This window comes from Notolepis coatsorum (assembly GCF_963971535.1).
Source record: "Notolepis coatsorum genome assembly, chromosome: 11".
In the NCBI taxonomy this organism is placed as follows: domain Eukaryota; kingdom Metazoa; phylum Chordata; class Actinopteri; order Aulopiformes; family Paralepididae; genus Notolepis; species Notolepis coatsorum.
The window spans coordinates 93,609,069-93,632,968 of NC_140175.1; the positions used below are offsets into that span (position 1 = coordinate 93,609,069).

At 41.1% G+C, this 23,900-nt stretch overlaps 2 protein-coding genes across 2 annotated transcripts in view; both read right to left on the bottom strand.

The window, feature by feature from the left end:
* Window positions 1-9,612: 9,612 nt before the first annotated feature.
* On the bottom strand, window positions 9,613-17,480 carry pdcl (phosducin-like). Its single transcript, XM_084324048.1, has 4 exons — window positions 17,398-17,480; window positions 15,427-15,614; window positions 14,060-14,241; window positions 9,613-10,846 (listed from the first exon to the last, which is right to left on the bottom strand). The coding sequence occupies exons 2-4, from the start codon at window positions 15,599-15,601 to the stop codon at window positions 10,283-10,285; spliced, it is 921 nt and encodes a 306-aa protein (XP_084180174.1). The 5' UTR covers window positions 15,602-15,614; window positions 17,398-17,480; the 3' UTR covers window positions 9,613-10,282.
* Window positions 17,481-22,165: 4,685 nt separating this feature from the next.
* LOC311237541 (prostaglandin G/H synthase 1-like) overlaps window positions 22,166-23,900 on the bottom strand; it is a 34,693-nt gene continuing 32,958 nt past the window's right edge. The window contains exons 10-11 of the mRNA XM_084325483.1: window positions 23,570-23,717; window positions 22,166-23,009 (exon numbers count right to left, since the gene is read on the bottom strand). Of these exons, the coding sequence (XP_084181609.1) occupies window positions 22,648-23,009; window positions 23,570-23,717 (510 nt within the window). The 3' untranslated portion in view covers window positions 22,166-22,647. The remainder of the gene's footprint in view (window positions 23,010-23,569; window positions 23,718-23,900) is intronic.

Sequence of the window (23,900 nt, forward strand, 5' to 3'; positions counted from 1 at the left end):
CCACATTGTTATGCGTCTTTAATAATTTTTGGATAATATTTCTAGAGTGCTCTGCAAGTCTTAACGATTGGGTAAAATTACACTTGATAATCGATGCTCATACTCTGCAGTCATGACTGCTGACTGAGGTTTCTGTAGTTATTAGGATTTTCCAAGTCTGGATAATAACTTCGTGAAATGCTCTCTGCGCTATGGTAGAAGTGATTTCTATCAAATGTAAATTGTGATCAGCTTTAAGTTGAGCTCAAGATATTCCTTTATTGATCCCCTTGGGGGAAATTCAGGTGTCATAGCAGCATGGGTGGGGGGAGGGGAGGTACAGGTATGGGCAGAGTAATACTAGAAAGACATAAATATAGGCAATATGATTATTAGAAAAATTATCTAAAGTGCATATGTGCCCTATCAGTTATATGTTACAATAAATATATGCAATAAAGAATTTTGAATATACTATGAGAAAAAGTAAACGGTATACACAAGGTACCACAACAGGCATGATAGTTGTACTCACTTTGCTGCCTGTATGCCCTTTTGAGGAGAAAAAAAAACACAATCCTGGCTGATGCACCAAAGTGGTGTTTTTGCTGAGAGCTGAAGGCATTTCACCGGCATCAGGAACATGGCAGTGGCGTCACTTCTGGCCATACCTGTCATAGTTTTAAAACATGCCAGTGGCGTCACTTCTGGCCAGGGGTGTAAAAAGTACCCAGAAATTATACTTAAGTGAAAGTATGGGTACCGTCTCAAAATCGTACTAAAGTAATTGTTCTGATAGCAGGTGTTTAATCAGATCCCCGCTTTCTAGTCTTGCACAAGGACCAATCAGCATGTGTATGGACGGGTTAATTTTCCATTGATGGGGATTTGATTGGCTGTTTTTAAATAAAGAGCGGCCGCAGGATTAATAACGTTAACGTTAGTTTGGCCAGAGAAACAAATATACTAATTAAAATGGTTGGACCTGCGAGATTTGTACTTTGTAGGTCTGCATTTTAAATGTAAGTAAAAAGTATATATTTTTTCTCGAATGTAATTGACTACAAACCTAGTAAAGTACAAATCCCCAAAAACAGTACTTAAGTATTGTAAAGAAGTACAATTACTCAAGTACTTTACACCCCTGCTTCTGGCCATACCTGTCTCATAATAGTTTTAAAACGACAACAAGATACATTGTTTGGGACCTGACTGGACTGTTTCTATCTCTCTGAATATTCCACAGCAGTACTTGACTGAAATGGGTTGTAGATCATTAATAATAATTACCTACACCCCTCTTGTTGCACGCAAATTGTGTTTTGACACTTAAAATGTTGCAAATCTTATTGCATTGATGTGAACAGTGCACGCAAATCTCAGTTTTTGTGGTTTATCTGCTGTATGAATTCACAGTATATAATTATCCGGTGCAGATCACAGCTAAATGAATCGAGCTTCATTTCCTGTGCTGCGGTCACAAGCTGTGCTCACTGGTGGGGAAAGATGGGATTGATTTGTGTTAAAGTAGCCTATTGGCATCTCTCCACCGGATTAAAAAAAAAATATGCTGTTGCCAGCCCCCTCCCCCAGTTAAGCTGATAAATAATCCATTATATATCATGTCTTTGGTGAGAGGCAGCACTTCCACAAAGGGATTTGATTCATCAGATGTACCTGACGTTTTGGTCTCGGTGAGGATGTGGTGGTGGCTTTTTTCTCATGTTTGAGGCTGTATACGCTGCGCCTGCTATGGGGGGGTTCAGGCCGGTGCTGTTGGTCCTCCTGGTCCTGTTGGCCACAGGAAGCCGGGGCTTTGAGCTCCAGGATACCATCCATGCCTTGATAGAGGAGAACATCCACCTCCACGACCAGCTGGAGAACCTCACCGAGGCCCTCAGGGAACTGAAACGGATGCTCTGGCACCACGCAAACGGTACTCAACACTTTCAACCTTGTATCTCTCTTAATTTGTCTTTAAAGGGGAACACCGCTCAAATTAACAAGTTGCAGTATGTTATTTGCATGGTCTAGGAAAGTTAAATCAATATTTGTAAACATGAGCAACTCTCTCCCCCAAAGCCAGAAAGCTGCTCTATAGACAATGAATGAAAACTGATGTTTTTATTATTTTTTATACCCAAATGAGCTTCATTCTACAGCAGTGTTCTTAGTTCTGAGGCAGAACATGTATCTGTATATAATATATTGTGTTCTCAGTGACACTATCCTATTTATTCTTAAAAAATAGAAGAAATTATGTATATTATATGGTATTTATTTAGTATATATATATATTATATATAACATATTTATAGGTATATTTATATAAATGTATTGGATTGTATATAGATACAGCGTTTATACATATAATTAACAATAGATAAAATTATAATTTGTGATAGTTAAAAAGTGGTAGGAATTTTAAAAAGTATAGTTCCTACTCCTTTTTCGAACAGGGTAAACTGATTTGTTTATCTGTTTCTCTTTTTGTTGTATTTTCTTATTATCTTTTGTATATGTCAAATTAACAGATATACTTTTGTTTTTATACTTGTTCGAAAATAAAAATCTTTCATTCATTCATCCTTCACAATTCATTGTCTATGTATGGAGCAGCTTTCGTCTTTATACCTGACAACATCACAAATTTGAGTATTAGCACTCGTTTTTGGATTTGGGAGACAGTTGTAATATGTTCTCAACCTGGGGGTTTGATTGATTGATTGAAAACTTTATTAACAGATTGCAGAATGGGTACAGTACAGTACAGCTCAATACATACAATTGTCAAGGGGATGCAGACCAGAGAAAGACTTTCATCTTGTTTACATCAGGGTCCCCCATTTTCAATTCATCATAACATATTTGACAAACACGACATACAGATAGACAGTACTGCTACATCTATACATTTATGACATACCAGATTTGCAAATACAGTACTGTTTGTGATACAAAAAGAGTCTAGAAAAGAGAGCATACATTTGATGTAGAAACTGTACATTGGAGGAGGTTGGGTAGGTGGGGTGGGGGGGGGACTGTATATTGGAGGTGGTTGGGTGGGGGGGGTTGGGTAGGAGGGGTGGGTGGGGGACACTGTACAAAACTGTACATTGGAATATTGACAAAACCATACTTGGTAATTTACTGTACATTGGAGGGGGTTGGGTTAGGACATTTACAGGGGCCAGTTTTGAATTGCAGTCTCCCGTAGGTGTTCTTTGAGAGTGGTTTTGAAAGTGGGTAGTGATTCATATTCCTTTACAGCTTTGGGTAGGGCGTTCCACATTGATGTGGCATAATTGCGAAACGTGTTTAGTCCCTTGTTTGAGCCGAATCTGGGTTTAACATGATTTGTGGAGCTCCCTCTGGTGTTGTGGTCGTGGTCTTCACTGACCTTTGGGAAGTATTTTGACATGTACATGGGTACCTTGGTCGTGTAGTGTAGTCTGGCCAGTTTGTTTTGAGATGTTTGTAATTTAGTTTTTAGCGCCTTTGAGGTGCTTTGGTACTATGAGGTGCAAGCATAGTCGTAGTACCCTTGAATGAGTGCTCCTGCCAGAGTCTTCAGGGTATTCTTGTTTACCAGAGAGGAGATCCGGTACAAGAATCGAGTTCGTTGGTTGACTTTTTTTATTACCTTGGATGCCAGGTCATGAAAATAATATGTTTGTCCACAGAATTGAGTACAACTATAATTATAAAATAAGCAAGGATCGTAGGAATGACCTTTCTGAATGACCTTTCTTAAAGACGTAGTTTTCTTATGGTTGCTGATCATTCACAAGGTGTATAAAAAAAACTAAACTAAACTGGGATGATTATGCAAAATTGTTTGCCTCCACCCAGACCCTGATTTGCCAATCGCTAGTCCCGCCTACTTTTCAATTAATGCAATCCAGTGTGATTATCCAATTTTGGTGTGAAGAATAGGGCCTCAATTCACCAAATACTTAATCATTGACACATTCAAGTATGGGAGCATTTTGCGGTGGTGTTTATGATGTGTGGTTTTTGTACAACAATGGGGTCATAATTACTACATGGCTGGGTCACATGCATGGAGAATATTTGCTCTCCTTTTTTCTAAGAATTTTCTTTCATTTCCTGTTCGTGTTCCATCTGTTTTCTCTTAATAATCCTTCCCCTGCTGTCGTGTGACTCATGTTTATTCCGTGTCTTCCCCGCCTGTCGGGACCCGTTTAGTTAAAGGAGCACGCCAACATTTTGGGAAATCAGCTTACCGTCTTCTCCAGAGAGAGACAAGAAGATAGATACCAGTTTCCTCTCTGTGCGTTCAGTAGAAAGCTATCTGGCTGCACGTTAGCCTAGCTTAGCACAATGAATGGAAGCGGACATGACCGGTTAGCCTAGGCATTGTCCAACTAACACTTCTCCCGAAGGCTAACCGGTCATGTCCGCTTCCATTCATTGTGGTAAGCTAGGCTAACATGCAGCCAGATAGCTTTCGGCTGAACGCACAGAGAGGAAACTGGTATCTATCTTCTTGTCTCTCTCTGGAGAATACGGTAAGCTAATTTACAAAAATGTTGGCGTGTTCCTTTAACGTTCCCCTCTCCAACAGTAGTCCCCCCCCCTTCTTGTCCCGTCTAACACCTAATTTAACATGCACCGATTTAGTGACGTGACAACGTGCAACTGTTAAATATCAAGAAATTAAATCGTGTTCTATTTCATTCAGAAGTCTTAAAAATAAGACTTGCTAAGATACAGTCGAGTTATTCTGTGTTTTTTTTTGTTCAGACCCAGATCATCATGAACACCATGAGCATCATAACGAGGAGGTACAACACCTGTGGGAGGAATGGTCAGAGCTCGGTGGGTACCCCCCCCCCCCCCCCCACCACACACACACATACACACACACACTCGCTTTAGACACTTTACTCACACTGCATCATAAATGACTACAAAATAGACCCGGAGACAGACACACACACACAACTACAGACATCACAAAACAAGCTAATCAGGGTAATACTAAGGCTACCTGCTCGAACCCACCTTGACCCATCTCACTTTGAGGTCATGAGATGGCTTAAGGTGGAAGACAGAGTAAACCAGATAGGGATGTGCCTAGTTCACAGAATAGTGCATGGGGTAGTGCCAGTGTACTTTAACAATTACTTCAACCGTATCAGAGACACCCATGCTTACCAAACAAGGCGCAGCTCAACTGACTTTGTGCCAGTCAGATTCAGGAGCTGTATGGGGAAGGAGTCATTTTTATATTCAGCAGCTGTCTATTGGAATAGTCTGCCCAGTGAACTGAAAACCATAGACAGTGCCGTTAGATTCAAGTCCAGCCTGAAGACATGGCTCAAAAGGGACTATACCTAGACACTTAGCTTAAGGCACCCTTGCATGTTGTATGAGTCTGTATGTATATAAATGTTAAATGGTATATGTGATGTGTTGTGATGTCTCGTGTTGTATGATGCATGTGTTAAGCATCACATTCCCCCACCCCCCTACAAGGACCACAATGGCAGTATATCCCGACTGTGCTCTTCTGTCACATGTTTATTTTTTATATTGTCAAATAAAGTCATTCATTCATTCAACAGCACATTGTATCTATTTATTACAAAAAGATTTGCATTTTGCATGTACAAAAGAAATTAGAATTTTTGTACCTCATTATCTGCATTTTTACTTTATTTTTACTTCATTGTACTTTAGTTGTATATTGTATAGTGTTGGGACTGTATGAAGCACATTCTCAGGGGCTCATACAGAACCAAGCATGTCACTTACGTGACAAATCAAACAAAACATGAAACTTGAACACACACCCATCCATCCATCTCTACTTACTGTATGCCCTCCATTCACCTCCCCACCCTCCTCTGCAAGTGGAACACATTGAATCGAACTCATTCACACGACACAGATACCAGATGCGACTCTACAGTAGCTTCCAGCAGACTACACTGATTTGATAAGATGAGATAAGATGTTCCTTTATTGATCCCCTTGGGGGGAAATTTGGGCATCATAGCAGCATGGGGGAGGGGGGAGGGGAGGTACAGGTATGGGCAGGGTAATAAATATAGGCAATACAATTTTATCTGAATATAAAAATACAAGGAAAAAGTGTAAACAATGTAATTAACTGAATATAGAAATAATATGAGATAAATAGCCCATAGGAAATAAAGAGCAGAGGCCGTACTAGTATTAGCTGCCATTGATCTGAAACCCCACATGAGTCAGAGTCGGGTCAGTAAAGGTCGTGTTCAGGGCCTGAGGGCTGATGCCAGACAACCGGGGGAACCAAATGTTTGTGTTCATCAACTCCACTGCAGTAGCAGCTATAGGCCTCTCTACCTCTATTTGCAGCAGCCTCACTCTGACGAGGACTATGGCTGGGCAATAATTCACTATTAACGTCTGTCATTTGGATCGTATTGTGATGAGATTGTGTCGTGCTACAAGTCAAGTCAAGTCAGTTTTATTTGTATAGCACATTTCCAAGCAGCGGCAGCTGACACCAAAGTGCTTCACAAGCAAGTTGATAAAAACAAAATAGTGTGAGGCAAGGTATAAGATTAAAAGAAAGAAGAAAAAAAACATAGCAAAGCAATGAAAGCAACAAAAACAAAACAATATGGTGCAAGATATAGGATTAAAAACATAATAAAGCAATGAAAGTAATAAAAACTGGTAGGACACAGTAAAACAAAGAGGATAGAAGGGCCAGGGGTCTAGTGGTGGTTAAGTAGGGGGGAAGGCCAAGGAGAACAGGTAGGTTTTCAAGAGTGATTTAAAAGCCTGTACGGTCTGGGCGGCCCGTACGCTGAGGGGGAGGCTGTTCCACAGTCTAGGCGCTGCGGTGGAGAAAGCTCTGTCTCCCCTAGTCTTGAGCCTGGTTCTGCGTACCACCAATAGCATCTGGTCAGCTGATCTGAGGGATCGGTGGGGGGTGTGGCGGTGCAGGAGCTCGGACAGATAGGAGGGAGCCGTGCCATTTAATTCTGTGTTCTAAACTAATTATATCAAACACATTAACTGAATTGATTGAAATATCCCGAGGGAGTTTGATAATTACAATGTTGGTTTTGAAGTCGCGCTTCACATTACCATGCCGTTTTATGCGACAGTGAACATGGGATTTGAGTCAAATGGATCTCTATTCACTGGACATGTCATTGAGAGGCGAAGTAGAAGCCATTCTGGAAGGATTTCCCTGCACTGAGTCGTCAGGTCTTAAGACTGACGTCTATTAACGTTGGTTAATAAACAGTTTGTTAACATTGTTTCTCATTAGTTCCTATAGGTACTTATTCATCATCACTGTGTTACAATTTCTTCTGTATTGCCCGGCCCTTGTCTAGGCCGCTAGCAGGAAATAAAAGGCTGATATTGTTCTTCCTCTCCCTCCAGCAGGCGTCAGTGCAGAGACTCATCTGCTGTTGGAGCGGGCTCTCTGTGGACATCACCCCCACAGCTCAGCCCGTCCCCTCCACCAACAGACAGCTCTTCTATTACCGCTGGTGCCCCATCTCATCCTGCTCCTGGTGGCCTGCTTACATTAGCCTGGGGTCCACTTCACAGCCAATCGGGGCTATAATCTAATATTGAATACAAACTTGTTACGGCTATACTCATGATCTATTATGTCAATCGACCCGTCAGTCAAAGTAAAGTTGCCATATTGTGACCAATAGGGATAACTGCTGGGCTGTATCGATTCAAAGCATGTAGGTCTTGATCCTCTTATAAGCATTAGGACAGGCCCTGTGTGTCCCTGCTACTGTGCACTGATTATTGATGTGGGCTAGATTGGACAAATTGACCTGCTCACCATCTGGGCCGGGGGAACCGGTCGACACTGATGTATCATCGGAAAGGTTAATGTACAGACTGCTAGTTCTATACTTTCTGAAAGTGGTGACTGTAGTTTTATTGCTTATTTTCAGGTTCTGGGAAGCCTGGATCCAGCCCCCTGATTTGCCCACCTCTGCTGCCCTTTAAAAAAGAAACATAGCTAATAACATTCTATGATTTGGTTCAGTCGATTCAGGGAATCACTTGAATTGAATCACAGAATTATGACATTTTAAAATGGGTGATGCAGGCTAGATTTTTTTTCATTGATTTACTACACCGATAAACAGTTCTTCATATAAAAACTATAATGGTGATTGTTGAGAAGAAATTATCCATATTTCTATTTGCATTGAGTTTTATTTTTGGTGACTCCTAAGGGAAATTTGCATGCGTTTCCAGTTATTGTGACCATTGAGATTGTTTATATTGTGACCATTGAGATTGTTTATATTGTGACCATTGAGATTGTTTATATTGTGACCATTGAGATTCTCCAAGTGAAAGACATTTTCATTTTCTTAAAGAGGCAGACAATTTTAAAGTGTAACATTATCTTCTGTTGTGATTAATTCATCATCTCAAAAACTACCAGTGGTCCAGTTTGTAAGACCAAGGAAGGAGCAAAACTATGATGTTCTCTGAAAATACCAGTACTCACCAACTGCTGTAGCGGCCATGAGCAATACTGTGTGTTCTTTGAATAAAATCTGAATTGCACAATTCAAACAGGAATGTGGCAAACTCTCATGACAACACAGATATATAATGCTTACTTGATCTTGACCAGTAGTCTTAAAAAGGTCGAACAAACATTGCCTTTTGAAATTTCCATCCCTTAGAAGTAGGGGTGTAAATATTAGGCCTGGGACTTTATCACATTAATTTCGATTAATTAACTACAGAAAGAATTAAAAGTAAAAAAAATTGATGCATTTAAACGCATGATGATTTTTCTTTGTGTAAGAATGTTATGGAGACCAGACTCATGCATGTGCTATAAGTATAAAGTATAATAAATCACAAATTACTTTTTTTCTTAGTCTGGTTTGTTCATAAAGAAAATTTAAATAAGAGAAATCGAGATCAATGAAGAGTTTTTTTTCCCCCCAATGGTCAACTGTTCTGGAATGTACTGCGTTTTACTTTTACCTCGAAAGTGCTTGAGTTTACAAAAGGTCCTTTGCGCTATATATATATATTATTCCTAAAATTGCTGCACTGTTAAAAATTGCATTGTTAGTCTGTGTAGTAGCTAAAACAGGATTTTGCTGCTTAAACGTATGTATAATGTATATTCATTGAGTCACTCGTATACCAAAATTCATTTGAATAGACATTTTTGCTTTTCGCATAAAATATTGATATGCGATTAATTAACTATAAAGTCTTGAATTAATTCAATTACAATTTTTAATCGAGTCCCACCACTAGTAAATATTTGACGGACCCCACAATGATTCAATTCGATACAATTCAATGAATCATGAAATCTCTTCATTTGACCACGATTCGATTAGACACATTTTCGATCAGTTAATTCCCCCAAAAATGTTGAATGCACAAATGTGGCTGGGGGAACTCACTCAGCATGAATGGACTATAGGTAAATAAAATAAATCGACCTATTAAAAAAAGGAATTCAATAAATTATTCTAATCAATTCTAACATTTTCAAATCGATGCAGTTGAATCGTCACCTTAGGATCGATGCATTGTTACACCCCTACTTAGAAGCAAGACTCCCGCCTTCCACACCCCAGAAAGATGAGGCAGATGATAAGTCAAATCAAAGCTCCTTTATTTTCTCCGCTGTTATCGGAACCAGGTTTGAACTGGTCAAAACACATATAAAAAGGTATAAAACTATCTCAAAGTTTGGGCAGAAGTGTACGCTTCTACAGAGTGGAATATAGTTACGATTGTGAACATGCATGAAAAACCAGACACTGAAACAGAACAATGTTTCTTTTTTTTTCCTTTTTCTTTTTTTACACAATTAAAGAATAAATACACACAGACGAAGCTCAAACATAACTTACTAAACTAGGTAATGTCTGCATAATCCTCATGGTACATAACAAAATGATAGGTCCTCGATCTTGGTTCATTCATGTTGCTAGTTAAATTAAGCTAGGGAGGGGGGGGGGATATGTAGAAGCACATTATTCGTTAAATATATATAACTTGTGGTTACTATGGAATGTGGAGGTCCAGACCAAAGGGGTGGTGGTTTATGTCTCATAGTGTGTGTGTGTGTGTGTCCGGGTCTATTTTATAGTCATTTGTATGATGCAGTGTGAGTAACCACATGCAGTTATTCAGTCATGGTTCAATTAGTCATCACTATGTATGTGTATAAAAGGGGCTCTAGTCCATGCAGAGTGTTGTGTGTGTGTGTGAGTGTGTGTGCACTGCAGTACATATCTAGTGCAGTACATATCTGTGTCTAGTCTATGTCGAGGTCAGAGTCGTCGTCGCTCTGCGTGTGCTGCACGATGGCTCCGTTGCGGATGGTCTTGTTGACGAGGACGGGCTTGTCGGGCAGCAGGCCGTACTCCTGCAGCAGGGCCTCCAGGTCCACGGCGAAGAAGTCTTCGCCCAGCTGGTCCGTGACGCGCACAAAGTTCCCGATCAGGTCCCCCGCCTTGTACACCAGCAGGGCGGGCAGGGCGCCGCCCCGGAACAGGGCGCTGGTGCTGATGGCCGTGCTGCGCACGCCGCAGAACTTGACCAGCGGGTACTCCTGGGCCAGGCAGAGCAGGCTGCCGCGCATGGCGTCGCAGCCCGGGATGTCCGGCTCGTGGATGTGGATCACCACCAGCGTGCTCGGGTCCTCCGAGTCCAGCGCCTCCAGGAACTCCTCGCCGCCGCTCAGCTCGTAGACGCACTCGAAGCGCTTGCCCCGGCACAGCTGGCGGCGCATCTCCTCGATGCGCTGCATGCGGTAGTGCTGGAGGAAGTCCTCGTCGTCCTCGTCCTCCTGGAGCATGTTGTACTCCTGCAGGGTCATCTTGAGGACGGGAGGAGGAGGCACACGCGGAGACGATTAGATTAAAATGTATTTAAGTGTGGTGTAAGTTAGTAGGAATATTATCATTCAATGGGTGGTGGATAACCTGTTCATAGGAGATGGAGAAGCCGAGAGAGAAGGTTAACGAGGGACACATCTATACAGGCAGCTCTCACTGCCCAGGTGAGTCTAATTGGGCTGACGAGGCAGCAGACTCACCAATAAGCAGGCAGAGTGGGGGCCGCCACACAGCGCAAGTACAGTACAACGAAAAGGAGTTTGGCATCCAACCAGAGTGCAAATGTAACAGTAAAGTGCAATAGTAATATACAATGTACAGGTGATTAAACTGGGTATAACATTATATAAATCAGTACTACTGAGTAAGAGTGCTCATCAAATTTATGTACAGAGTTGTAGCATTAATATGTAGCGATACAGGAAAGACACTACGGTAGTAAGTCATACAGTGGCCAGCAGCGTAATTAGTAAGAGTAGATAAAGAATATGTACAGATACAATATCTACAGATATGTAAAAAGGTACGGTAAGAATAAAAAATAAAAATAAAAAATATATATATACACGGTATATAGAGCATTATGTTGTACATGCTATCATGCAGAGTTGTATGGGTTATAGTTATAGGCAGGTGTATAAGTAGGTATATACAAGGATTATATGCAGGTATATTCAGACAGATATGGATATATTATGCTGTAAATATAAATGGATATATACCGTCTATACAGCACTATAATACATGCTATAGTACAGGGGTTCTCAAACTTTTTTATACCACGACCCCATTTTATTAAGGATTTTTTTTGCGACCCCACACTTAATGTATTGCGTAATTTCAACGTGGAATTAAGGAATATCAAAATAAAAGCACACGTTGTTGAACTTGATCATGCATATTGATTAGAAAATTGTATTACAGCACTATGTTATCAATACACATTTATAAAACAAGGCATATTTAGCCAAAATGTGTTGCCAGAACATTATTATTATTATAAATCAATTTAGCCAATGAGCGACCCGACCCCACTGTCACCTACCCACGACCCCACTTTGGGTCACGACCCGTAGTTTGAGAACCGCTGCTATAGTACATCATACAGAGTTGACAGCAGAATCTTGGAAAGATATCTTCAGAGTGGTGACTCTTTGATGTCAATGAAGATAATACTAATTACAAACTGCCAGCTTTGCTACAGACAGTCAACACATTTTTGACAAACCTGTTCCCAACGATATTTATAATAGACAAAAACTAGTCGTCATGAATTACTACATTTGAGAAGTTCCCAGATCAGCTGGTTCACATAATAAAGTAACTCTTTTTGAAATGTAATGAAATTCTATTGTTTCTGAATCAATTGGTATTGGGGCACCTCTTTAGAATTTACCATTAGCATGACATAATATCAAATCTTCCTCGGTGGTTGTGCATTTAAATGTGGGGGGAGACTATGGCTAACAGTGGACCACATTACATTTGTTTTAAAATACAGTCTGTTAAAGTCCTTTTCTTTCTACAATATCACATGCATTCTAGACGAGTGATCTGCAGAGGGAAAATAAGCTATTTGGAACTTCCTTAACCTGTTGTATACCCATTAGACTATAGGTCCCTTTTACTGTTAGTACTTGTATCTTTGTAATAATAATAATAATGGATTGGATTTATATAGCGCTATTCGTGACACCCCAGTGACCCCAGAGCACTTACAGAGTCCATTATTCGTTCATACACAGTCATACCGGTGGTGGTAAGCTACAATTGCAGCCAGAGCTGCCCTGAGGCAGACTCACGGAAGCGTGGCGAATAATCATCGCCTTTGGCCCCTCCGACCACCACCAACATTCATTCACATGCATACACATTCATACGAGGCAAGTAGGTTAAGTGTCTTGCCCAAGGACACAACGGCAATGGGATGGACATGGGCTTGAGCGGGATTCGAACCACCAACCCTTCGATCATTGGACGACCCGCTCTACCCCTGAGCCACGCCGCCACTAGTGTTAGTACCTGTTGTCTAATGTTAGATGTTAGTACTTGTATCTTTGTCTAGTGATAGTAGTTGTATCTTTGTCTAGGGTTAGTACTTGTATCTTTGTCTAGTGTTAGCATTTGTCTAGTGTTAGTACTTGTATTGTCTCTAGTGTTAGTACTTGTATTGTCTCTAGTGTTAGTACTTGTATTGTCTAGTGTTAGTATTTGTATTGTCTAGTGTTAGTACTTGTATTGTCTCTAGTGTTAGTACTTGTATTGTCTAGTGTTAGTACTTGTATTGTCTAGTGTTAGTACTTGTATTGTCTAGTGTTAGTACTCGTATTGTCTAGTGTTAGTACTTGTATTGTCTAGTGTTAGTACTCGTATTGTCTAGTGTTAGTACTTGTATTGTCTAGTGTTAGTACTTGTATTGTCTAGTGTTAGTACTTGTATTGTCTCTAGTGTTAGTACTTGTATTGTCTAGTGTTAGTACTTGTATTGTCTAGTGTTAGTACTTGTATTGTCTAGTGTTAGTACTCGTATTGTCTAGTGTTAGTACTTGTATTGTCTAGTGTTAGTACTCGTATTGTCTAGTGTTAGTACTCGTATTGTCTAGTGTTAGTACTCGTATTGTCTAGTGTTAGTACTTGTATTGTCTAGTGTTAGTACTTGTATTGTCTAGTGTTAGTACTCGTATTGTCTAGTGTTAGTACTTGTATTGTCTAGTGTTAGTACTCGTATTGTCTAGTGTTAGTACTCGTATTGTCTAGTGTTAGTACTTGTATTGTCTAGTGTTAGTACTCGTATTGTCTAGTGTTAGTACTTGTATTGTCTAGTGTTAGTACTCGTATTGTCTAGTGTTAGTACTTGTATTGTCTAGTGTTAGTACTTGTATTGTCTAGTGTTAGTACTTGTATTGTCTAGTGTTAGTACTTGTATTGTCTAGTGTTAGTACTCGTATTGTCTAGTGTTAGTACTTGTATTGTCTAGTGTTAGTACTTGTATTGTCTAGTGTTAGTACTTGTATTGTCTAGTGTTAGTACTCGTATTGAGAGCTCAGTCATTGTCATTTCTGACGATGAGGGGGGGGGGGCACCCATTTGTTTACATTTGTTTCACTGACTGGGCCTTTAAATGCATTTACGTTCCAAACGTGTGCCTGTAAATCAGTGTCGTCTTGTCTTTTTTTAAGTCCCACCCCCACTCACTTTGCCTTTGATCTTGTCCTGCAGCTCCTTCTGCTTGTTCTTGTCCGTCTCCAGGTCCAGGTCGGAGCGGCAGGTCATGGACAGCTTCTTGATCAGCCGCTCCATCTCCCTCTTCTGCTCCGCCCGCTGCTCCACCTCCAGCTGCTTGTACTTCCTCCAGTCATTGATCACCCCCTTGGGTCCTGCGTGGAAAACCAAGTTCAAGTTTGTTTGTTAATGATCACAATAGAATACGCGTACTTTACGGTGAAATGCTCGGTTCTGTATGAGCCCCTGAGAGTGTGCTTCATACAGTAAAAAAGTAAGTAAAGAGGAATATACAATATACTACAATATATACAGTACAATATACAATCTAAAGTACAACCTAGGTACAATACAAGTACAGTGAGTAAACAGTGAGGTCACAATGCAGAAAATGAGGTACAAAACTTTGAGGTAAGGTGCAAATGAGGTATGAATGTAGTGCAAATCTCTTTAATAATAGATCAATATAATGTAGTCCAATGAGTCAAAGTGTCTCACAGTGAAACTACCATGCATACAGATGTCCGTGGTATTCTCCTGACGCGTCACGCGCACCAAATGATGGCCGCGATGCCACACGGCGGCTCATCGGCAACATATTGATATAATCGTCTGTTATCATTTGATCAGTCACCTGTTCGCCTGCCAAGACGTCTGTGGTGGAAAACTATAAATACTTTTACCAGCTGATGGATACCCATTGACCAATCACAAACGCTTTCCACTATTCTTGTCCGAGGGAAAACAATGGTTGTGATTGGAGGATCAAGAAAAGGGGGCGGTTTGAGATGGGTCAATTCTGAGTCCTGAACTTGGGAGTATCGACTGATACAGAGTAACGTCACCAATCGTTAGCAGACTACAGAGAGTGGCCCGTTCAGCCGAACGCACAATTGGAGGGGGGCTTCCCACTCTCCAGGACATTTACAACAAGCGGTGCATGGGTAAGGCTAAGAGAATTATCAAAGACTCCAGCCACCCAAACAACTGCCTCTTTGAACTGCTGCGGTCAGGCAAGTGATACTGGAGTCTCATGGCAAGCACAGAGAGACTCAGAACAACCTTGTGTGCGTGTGTGTGGTGCGTGACTATAGGTTTGTGTAATAATATTTTTTAGAAAAGGTATGCACTAACGTCCAAGATGCATCTGCATTGTATATACAGCATATTAGTATTGCTGTTATCGTCTTGTATGCTTGATGTCGTGCCTTGGTCACGGGCAATAATAACCTAGTAATATAATGGCTGGTATGGAAATGAACGTGTGAGGTTTGATGAAGGCCTTTGTGTTTGTTATACACACACACACACACACACTTGTGTTCACTAACGTTACCTACCAGTGTTGACGGCGCTGCCGTCGGCGCTGTACTCCACCTCGGGCGCGGGGAGGTCACCGTCGCGAATGGTCTTGGTCTCCCCCTCCTCGTCCTCATCGTCACTGCCCTCATCCTCACTGCTGCTGTAGTAATATTGCAGCTTCTCCCCCAGGAGCTTGTCGTCTAGTGTCGTCATGACTACTGCTCACCTGGGGGTGAATGGGAGTGCAGTGTTCAAAAACAACCTCTCTCTCTCTCTCACAGGACTGCTGCAGCTCGTACAACACAAGTTTCTCTCTCTCAAACACACAACCTTAAGGGCTCTACTGGGTATTACTGAAATATCTAGGTATGGCTGTAGAGTAATTAAAGATATGATATCAGAATATGTTTCTTAGTTTTGATAATATAACAGTATTTAACTTTTTAGGTCATCTTGTAATACAACTGCCATGGTGCTATTTCATTCAAAATCATATTTAAAAAATAATGCTACAAGGATTTTTTTTTTACTTACAAATATACAGTATGGACAACCGTATTGCAAAAACCTGTATAATATCATATTCGTTGTTACCTCAAAGCCCCATCTATATAGGTTATGCTGTATGCTCCACTATTGCGTTTGCTTTTTTGTCTCTAGCCTGTTTCCTCTTTTACACTGAGAAGAGGCCCTGTGTGTTATATAATCCCCCAATACTATCAACTGCTGTTAATCCCACAAATGACCATGCAGAAGCAAACCACCAACCTTTGACACACACACACGCACACACAGTAACCAACCAAATGACAACAAAAGCACTTTACATCATAATTTGCATAAATCTGTATTAGTTCATTCGTAGACAATGAGCCACCTGCTACATCGATAGCAAATTGGCAAATCCGGTAGATTAAAACCAATTCAATCTTCCCAGATTAAACTCAATTTCCCCCACATAATGAATGACCTATAGAACGGGTTAGCCAAGTCAAGCATACATACTACGAGGACAAAAGGGTTTATCATAAAATGGGAGAACTACACATCAGCAAGTGTATCAGGTCAGAAAGGCTTTAGCTCTCTAGCCTAGGGCTAAAGCTGGATCCATTGAGTCTTTTTGCAGCATAATCCATTAGCAGCACAGATGGAGAGAGAGGTCTGGAGAAAGTGGGAGTCAGTGGGGGGCTGACACTCAGCTCCATGTGAAGATGGGCTCATGTGGGACAGAGAGAGAGAGAGCACAGCCTAGAGCCGTTTTCCCCTTCACGTCTGGTCTGTCTAATAACAAGTTAAGGTGGTGTCTCTGATTGATCGAAAACTTTATTAACAGATTGCAGAATGGGTACAGTACAGTACAGCTAAATACATACAATTGTTAAGGGGATGCAGACCAGAGAAAGACGTTCGTCTTGTTTACATCAGGGTCCCCCATTTTTTATTCATCATAATATTCGTTATTCTCTCTGACAGCAAGGACATCAAGGTTAATAAAACAACGTGTTCTAACGTAGGGCCGAGGCCTAGCAACGTTAAATGTATTCTCACTACTAAGTTAGTGTTGAAGTCATTGTGAAGTGAACTGGGGGAATACGAGTAAGCTAGGAACACAACGTTAGCAGCAGCACTGTCTTCTTGACGCTAACATCTTTCGGACCCCAGTAACGTCAGCGAAAGAAGCGAGCAAACGTTCGCTTCTCCTCAGATGATTGATAACAGTTAGCTAACTGGTTAGAGATGATTCCACTACAAGTGGATATAGAAGAAGACAATAATCCACTTAGCTAGTTAGTTCACTGGGCCGAGCTGAGCTCAAGCTGCTGACATGATGATTTCCAAGCTAGCGACTGACGTTAGCTTCTCGCGTTAGCTCCATGGTGTAAAACAAGCACATCATATTAACCTTCAATCGAGTGCCCGTGGATTAAATGTAAACCGCTATATTGTTTTTGAATAGTTGCATTTCAACAACATTCATTCTGATAGTTAAATTCGTTAGTTTTTCTTACCTTAATTGTTGTATCACCAGCTTGCCTGCCGAGCTCACAACCCACGGCGCTTCCTAAAACTCACTGCCACAGCGCCGCTCCGCAGTCCTAATGTTGCCGACAGTCTGCTGCAACTCCCATACACACCACGAGATGGCAGTAGTGAACCACTGCCATCTGCAAATATTTAAGATCAAGTTAAAACCATTCCTGTTTTTTTTTATACTCAATATTAATTATACTCATTATACTTTAGGTATGTGTGTATACATATGTGTTTATATATCGGTTGTTATAGGTCAATTGGTTTGTGAGTGGAGTACTGTATATGGGTCTAGCATGGATTTTACCACACCTTAGCATACTGCATCATGTTTATTTTATTTGTTACTGTATTTTATATATTACTTTTATATTGCTTACTTGTGGTCAAGTAAAGGACAAAAAGGTTGCGTTGATGACGCGCGCACACACACACACACACACACACTGCATTTAAATAGTGATTATTGTATTATTATTGCTTGAATTGTGTATTAGGTGAGATACGTTCATATACACCTCTAAGAAGGTCTCACCTGCATATTTTGTTTAATTTGTTTCTTTGTTATTTTTCTTTTGTTTATTTATTTGCACAATGAAACAATAGAAAAATAACAAAGAAACAAATTAAAGGTGATACCTTAGAGGTGTATGAACGTATCTCACCTAATTAAAAATAATTGGTCAAATTGGCCTATTTCACTGGGAGTATAGGCTTACAGTTGTATTTTCTTTAAACAGCATTTCCCACGAATATGCCCTAAACAGCAGTTTCCCGTGAGATAAAAAAATATATATATGTATCAACAACTTTTACAAATTTTTTACAGAGCTTTGAAATTGGCCTGTTTCACTGGTCTGAGTGTGATCATGTGGAAAGCGAGAAAAGCCCTGTAGACGAGAAATTGATTGATTGATTGATTGATTGATTGACATTTGTATTAACAGATTGCAGAATGGGTACAATACAGTACAGCTCAATACACACAATTGTTAAGGCCGGGGATGCAGACCAGAGAAAGACTTTCGTCTTGTTTACATCAGGGTCCCCCATTTTCAATTCATCATAACATATGACATACATGACATACAGATAAGACAGTAGGCCTACTGCTACACATTTATGACATACCAGATTTACAAATACAGTACTGTTTTTGATACCAACCAAATGCCAACCATCTACTTCTCAGTTACAGTGAGTGACAATATTGTCACACAAGGAAAGATGAAATTACCTACCTGGGTTCCATCCTAGAGGCTAATCTCTCCTGTGACAAAATGGCATCCAATGTAATAAAAAAAAGTCAACCAACGAACTCGATTCTTGTACCGGATCTCCTCTCTGGTAAACAAGAATACCCTGAAGACTCTGGCAGGAGCACTCATTCAAGGGTACTACGACTATGCTTGCACCTCATGGTACCAAAGCACCTCAAAGGCGCTAAAAACAAAATTACAAACATCTCAAAACAAACTGGTCAGACTACTGCTTGACCTTACTCCTAGAACCCACCTCACCCCTGCCCACTTTGACAACCTAGGATGGCTTAGAGTAGACGACAGAGTACAGCAACTTGCAATGGGCCTGGTCTACAAGATACACTACACGACCAAGGTACCCATGTACATGTCAAAATACTTCCCAAAGGTCAGTGAATACCACGATCACAACACCAGAGGGAGCTCCACAAATCATGTTAAACCCAGATTCGGCTCAAACAAGGGACTAAACACGTTTAGCAATTATGCCACATCAATGTGGAACGCCCTACCCAAAGCTGTAAAGGAATGTGAATCACTACCCACTTTCAAAACCACTCTCAAGGGACACCTACGGGAGACTGCAATTCGAAACTGGCCCCTGTAAATGTCCTAACCCAACCCCCTCCAATCTACAGTAATTTACCTAGTATGGTTGTCAATATTCCAATGTACAATTTTGCTTGTTTGTACAGTGTCCCGTCCCCCCCAATGTACAGTTTTGCTTGTTTATACAGTGTTTCTCCCCCCCACCCCCCAACCACCTCCAATGTAAATTACCCAGTATGGTTGTCAATATCCCAATGTACCCAATCCCCCCAACACAAACCCACCCAACCTCCTCCAATGTACAGTTTCTATGTCAAATGTATATACTCCCTTTTCTTGACTCTTTTTGTATCACAAACAGTGCTGTATTTGCAAATCTGGTATGTCATAAATGTATAGATGTAGCAGTACTGTCTATCTGTATGTCATATATGTCCTGATGAATTGAAAATGGGGGACCCTGATGTAAACAAGACGAAAGTCTTTCTCTGGTCTGCATCCCCTTAACAATTGTGTGTATTGAGCTGTACTGTATTGTACCCACTCTGCAATCTGTTAATAAAGTTTTCAATCAATCAATCAATACTTAGTATTTTGTTCTACTGCCCACTTTTCATTCAAATATTAAACTTGATGTTCCACTTAGTGTTCTGATGTTCATCTGTTGCGTCTGTTAGATTACTGCTTTACATTTTGTAGTGGCGTCCACGATGCACCCGCTATTGCCTTTTCACACTGTACCAAAGTTGTTGATGTTAAATGAGTTGAATGTCCAAAGTTGCCGCCGGTTCGGTTTACAGGGTTTATTGTTGTCCAAATGTAAGTGATAGTGAATTAAAGGTTACACAGAACAGTCGTCAGTTGCTCCGTGGTCGGTTCCAAGTTCCAACAGTAAAACAGTGAAACAGTTCCAACAGTGAGACAGCGTTTGAAGGTAAGTCCTCCGCAGGTGCATAAGATTCCGTTGATCACCTTGGCCATTTATAGGAGTGGGCTGCAATGGGTGGTGAGCCCTCTAGTGGCCAAACAGTCTAAAGGTTCTAACAATAAGACAGTCTAAAGGTTCTAATATATATATATAATATAATATATATATAAATAATAATATAATAATATATAAATCCACCAAGTCGGTTTCTGCCTCTACACATTTTATTGTAGAAACGGAGTTTTCTCGCCCTTTTATTTTGAGGGTAAAATCGCTAAACCGGAAGTGATCCTGTGGGCAACAGTTAGCTACCATCTGCTGCAACTCCCATATGTTCCACTAGATGGCAGTAGTGAACAACTGATATGTGGAATGAGAGGTAGCCAAGAAGGTCAAATAATGATTTGGCTCACTGGGTAAAACAGGAATCCTGCTCAGTAAGGTAAGATCGGCTATGTTCACACTGCACGTTTGAGTGCTCAATTTTGATTTAATGCTCAGATCAGATTTATTTTGTTTGGCTGTTCACGTTATTTAAAAAAAAATGTGGCCAATATCAGATTCCAGTGGGAACTTGCCACACTCCCGAACTGGCGCAAATGAACAATAAAGAAGATGGACGTAAAAAAGAAAAGTGACAAATGTCAATCTAGAGTGATGTAAAAGTCTGTTCAGACTGAGGTCACATTGCAAAGATCAGACCTGTATCTGATTTAGGACCACATGTGAAAGAGGCCCAAATCAGAATTGAAAAGATCAGATTCCATGTAATTTGTCCTGCTCACACTGTTAAAATCAGATCTGAGTCATATATGACTGAAAGCGGGGGACACAAACAGGCTGGAAAAGCTGGTCAGGAAGGCCAGTAACGTGGTAGGGGTGGAGCTGGACTCTCTATCAGTGGTGGCGGAGAGGAGGAGCCTTGCTAAGCTCCACGCCATCATGGACAACCCCTCCCACCCACTATACACAGACTTGGCTGATAGAAGGAGCACGCTCAGTGTTAAGACTAAGACTCCCTAGATCTAACACTGAACGGCACAGGAAGTCCTTCATTCCGATAGCCATCAGACCCTATAATAATGCATCACGGTGCCTCACTTCATCACTGAGCACAGGGTGACAGTACAGCCTGGCAAAGTCTTCCTGGTCACTTGTCACTTTACATTTTCACACTTATTACTGTACATTTTACTGTATAATTCTGTATATTTTTGTCTGGATAGTTGTATATTTAAGATTTTAGAATGTATATACATACCAGAATGTATATCCCGGAACGTATTTTATTCTTTATTCTATTTTATTCATATTTTTAATATTATTATATTCTTATTCCTATTTTAGTCCTATTGACTACTTAAATGTTTATTGTTGTTCAATGTGAGCGATCTGTAGTGCCGAATTTCCCTCAGGATTATTAAAGGATTTCTATTCTATGAGCAACATTTTTTAAGACAATCTTGCCTGCAGTGTGAACATGGCCTCATTGTCGCATTTTTCTCTTGTAGTTTTCCGAAAAGTACCAAGTTCTCATCTTACATTGAATCCCACTTTTCTTTTCAGAAACTACACATCCTGCTGAGTCTCCCCCCCCCTCTCTCTCTCTCTCTCTCTCTCTCTCTCTCTCTCTCTCTCTCTCTCTCTCTCATGCTAAGATAAACACTGTGATAAGGAGTAGAGTCATATCAGATGTATAGAACAACAGGCACCAATCTTACGTACACTTCCCTTCCACAATAACAGCCCGAAGCTTTCTGTATTTATGTCTTTTTAATTGGATAAAACAGATGAGGGAATAATTCCAATCACTGTTTGCTATCTTCTTCCCATATTCTTCATAAAGAAATGTGAGTAATACAGAAAGTATAGACATTTTAACGGGGGCAGCAGTGTATACACCACTTTAGTACTCTTTAAGACTCTCTGTCTTCAAGCACATAGTATCATACAGTAATATATTTCAATAAATCAAATGTTTGTCTTCATTAATACGTCCTATTACTGTTTACTTTCTGTCTGTGTGTGTGTGTGTGTGTGTGTGTGTGTGTGTGTGTGTGAGAGTGTGTGACTGTGTGTGTGTGTGTGTGAGAGAGAGAGTGTGTTGTATCTGCCATTGTTAATGTAGTCCGATGCAAAATTATGACATGCACCAACCTGTTATCAGTTGAGCACATAATATTCCCAGATATCTCAGATTAGTGATTTATGTAAACATAAAACATCTAGTGTGCGTGTGTGTGTGTGTGTGCGTGCGTGCATGTGTATGTGTGTGAGTGTGTGTAGGAGTGTGTGAGTGTGTGTCCAATTTCACACCGATGTTTCAGTCAACTGTGAATCCTCAGTGTTCTGCCAACAAGCAGAGGCAGCGAGACATTCTGCCCCTACGAGGTTCTCTGTAAACATAGAAACGATTAGCAGCAGATCAATCTACTCCACCATCATCGGGGGGGGGGGGGGTTGTCCAGTTGTTGGAGAATGTGTCCTCATCACAGCTCGTCGCTCCCGCCTTCATTGGAATCCGTCCCTCTCTGGTTGGGCTCCTCTGCCGGGACACTGAAAGCCACGTAAGGACACGTCCTGCTGTTGAGACAGACCAGCTTCTTCAGCGTGGCAGAGTTGACTATATCGAAGCCCACTTGGCCGCCGAAGGTGCTGGGCTTCCAGTACTCCGGGGAGCATATGGGGTTCCCCAGCAGGCCTTTGAGTGAGAAGGGGGCGCCCATCTCCACCATGCTCTCGCCGAATATGGCCCCCGGGCGCGTCCTCTCCAGGAGCAGGGCGGGGTAGAACTCCAGAGCGTCGATATCTCCGTACATCTCCTCCAGTTCGCCGGCGATCTCCTCCTCACCTGCAACAGCAGCAGATAAGCATCAGAAGGAGGGGGCGGATGTAACCTAAGACCCCTAGCAACTGACTAATGTAAACAGCCTACAGCGTGTGTCAACAGTACTGTCTGTACACGACCGCAGGGACCTGTTAGCAGGAGTCTCTCCATATGGACTTGATTATAAATAAAATAAAAAAGGTTTTAAACTGTTGAAACTACAGTAAGAGTAGAGCTCTGCATCTGTCGATGACATTATTACAACAACCTCTGGGAATGTGCTTATGTCAGCCGCGTCACCATGGCGACACACCGCAGCGAGAAAATAGAGTTTAACCGTCCTCATCAGCTACATCTTGACCGACACGGTACACTTGCTGTAGCTTTCATTTCTTCACCCACTGTTGATGTTATACAGCGTGGTCCTTTTTTTTTCCTTTTAGCGAAACCATCCGAAACGTGAGTTGAGGCCAATCATTCCAGGAATGTATACTCTGAGGTTTTTCCCATGTACCTGCTGAAAACATCAAAACGAGATGTTTGAACGCGTCTTGTGTTTGAGCATGCGTGCTCTCCGCTCCTACCTGTGAACTGTCTGAACGACGAGTACGGCTGCAGGTTGAAGCGCTTCCTGTACTCGTTGAAGGGCGCCACGCGGAGCTGCCGGGACTCCTTGATCGCCCCCACGGCGATCTTGGTCACCACGGCGTGGATGTTACGACCTCCGCCTATCTGTGGGCAGGGGTGTAAAAAGTACTCAGAAATTATACTTAAGTGAAAGTAGGGGTACCGTCTCAAAATCTTACTCAAGTAAAAGTCAGAGTATCTGGCTAAAAACACACTTGAGTAAAAGTTTAAAAGTTTCTACTTTTAAATGTACTTAAGTACCAAAAGGTAAAAGTAAAAACTTTTTTT

Excerpts from the sequence above, each read along its gene's own strand:
- pdcl (XM_084324048.1), bottom strand. The coding sequence starts at position 15,601 with ATGACGACACTAGACGACAAGCTCCTGGGGGAGAAGCTGCAATATTAC. Across the intron at positions 14,242-15,426 it reads CGGCAGCGCCGTCAACACTG|GACCCAAGGGGGTGATCAAT; the intron begins GTAGGTAACGTT and ends TTTTCCACGCAG. Across the intron at positions 10,847-14,059 it reads AGGACAAGATCAAAGGCAAA|ATGACCCTGCAGGAGTACAA; the intron begins GTGAGTGGGGGT and ends CCCGTCCTCAAG.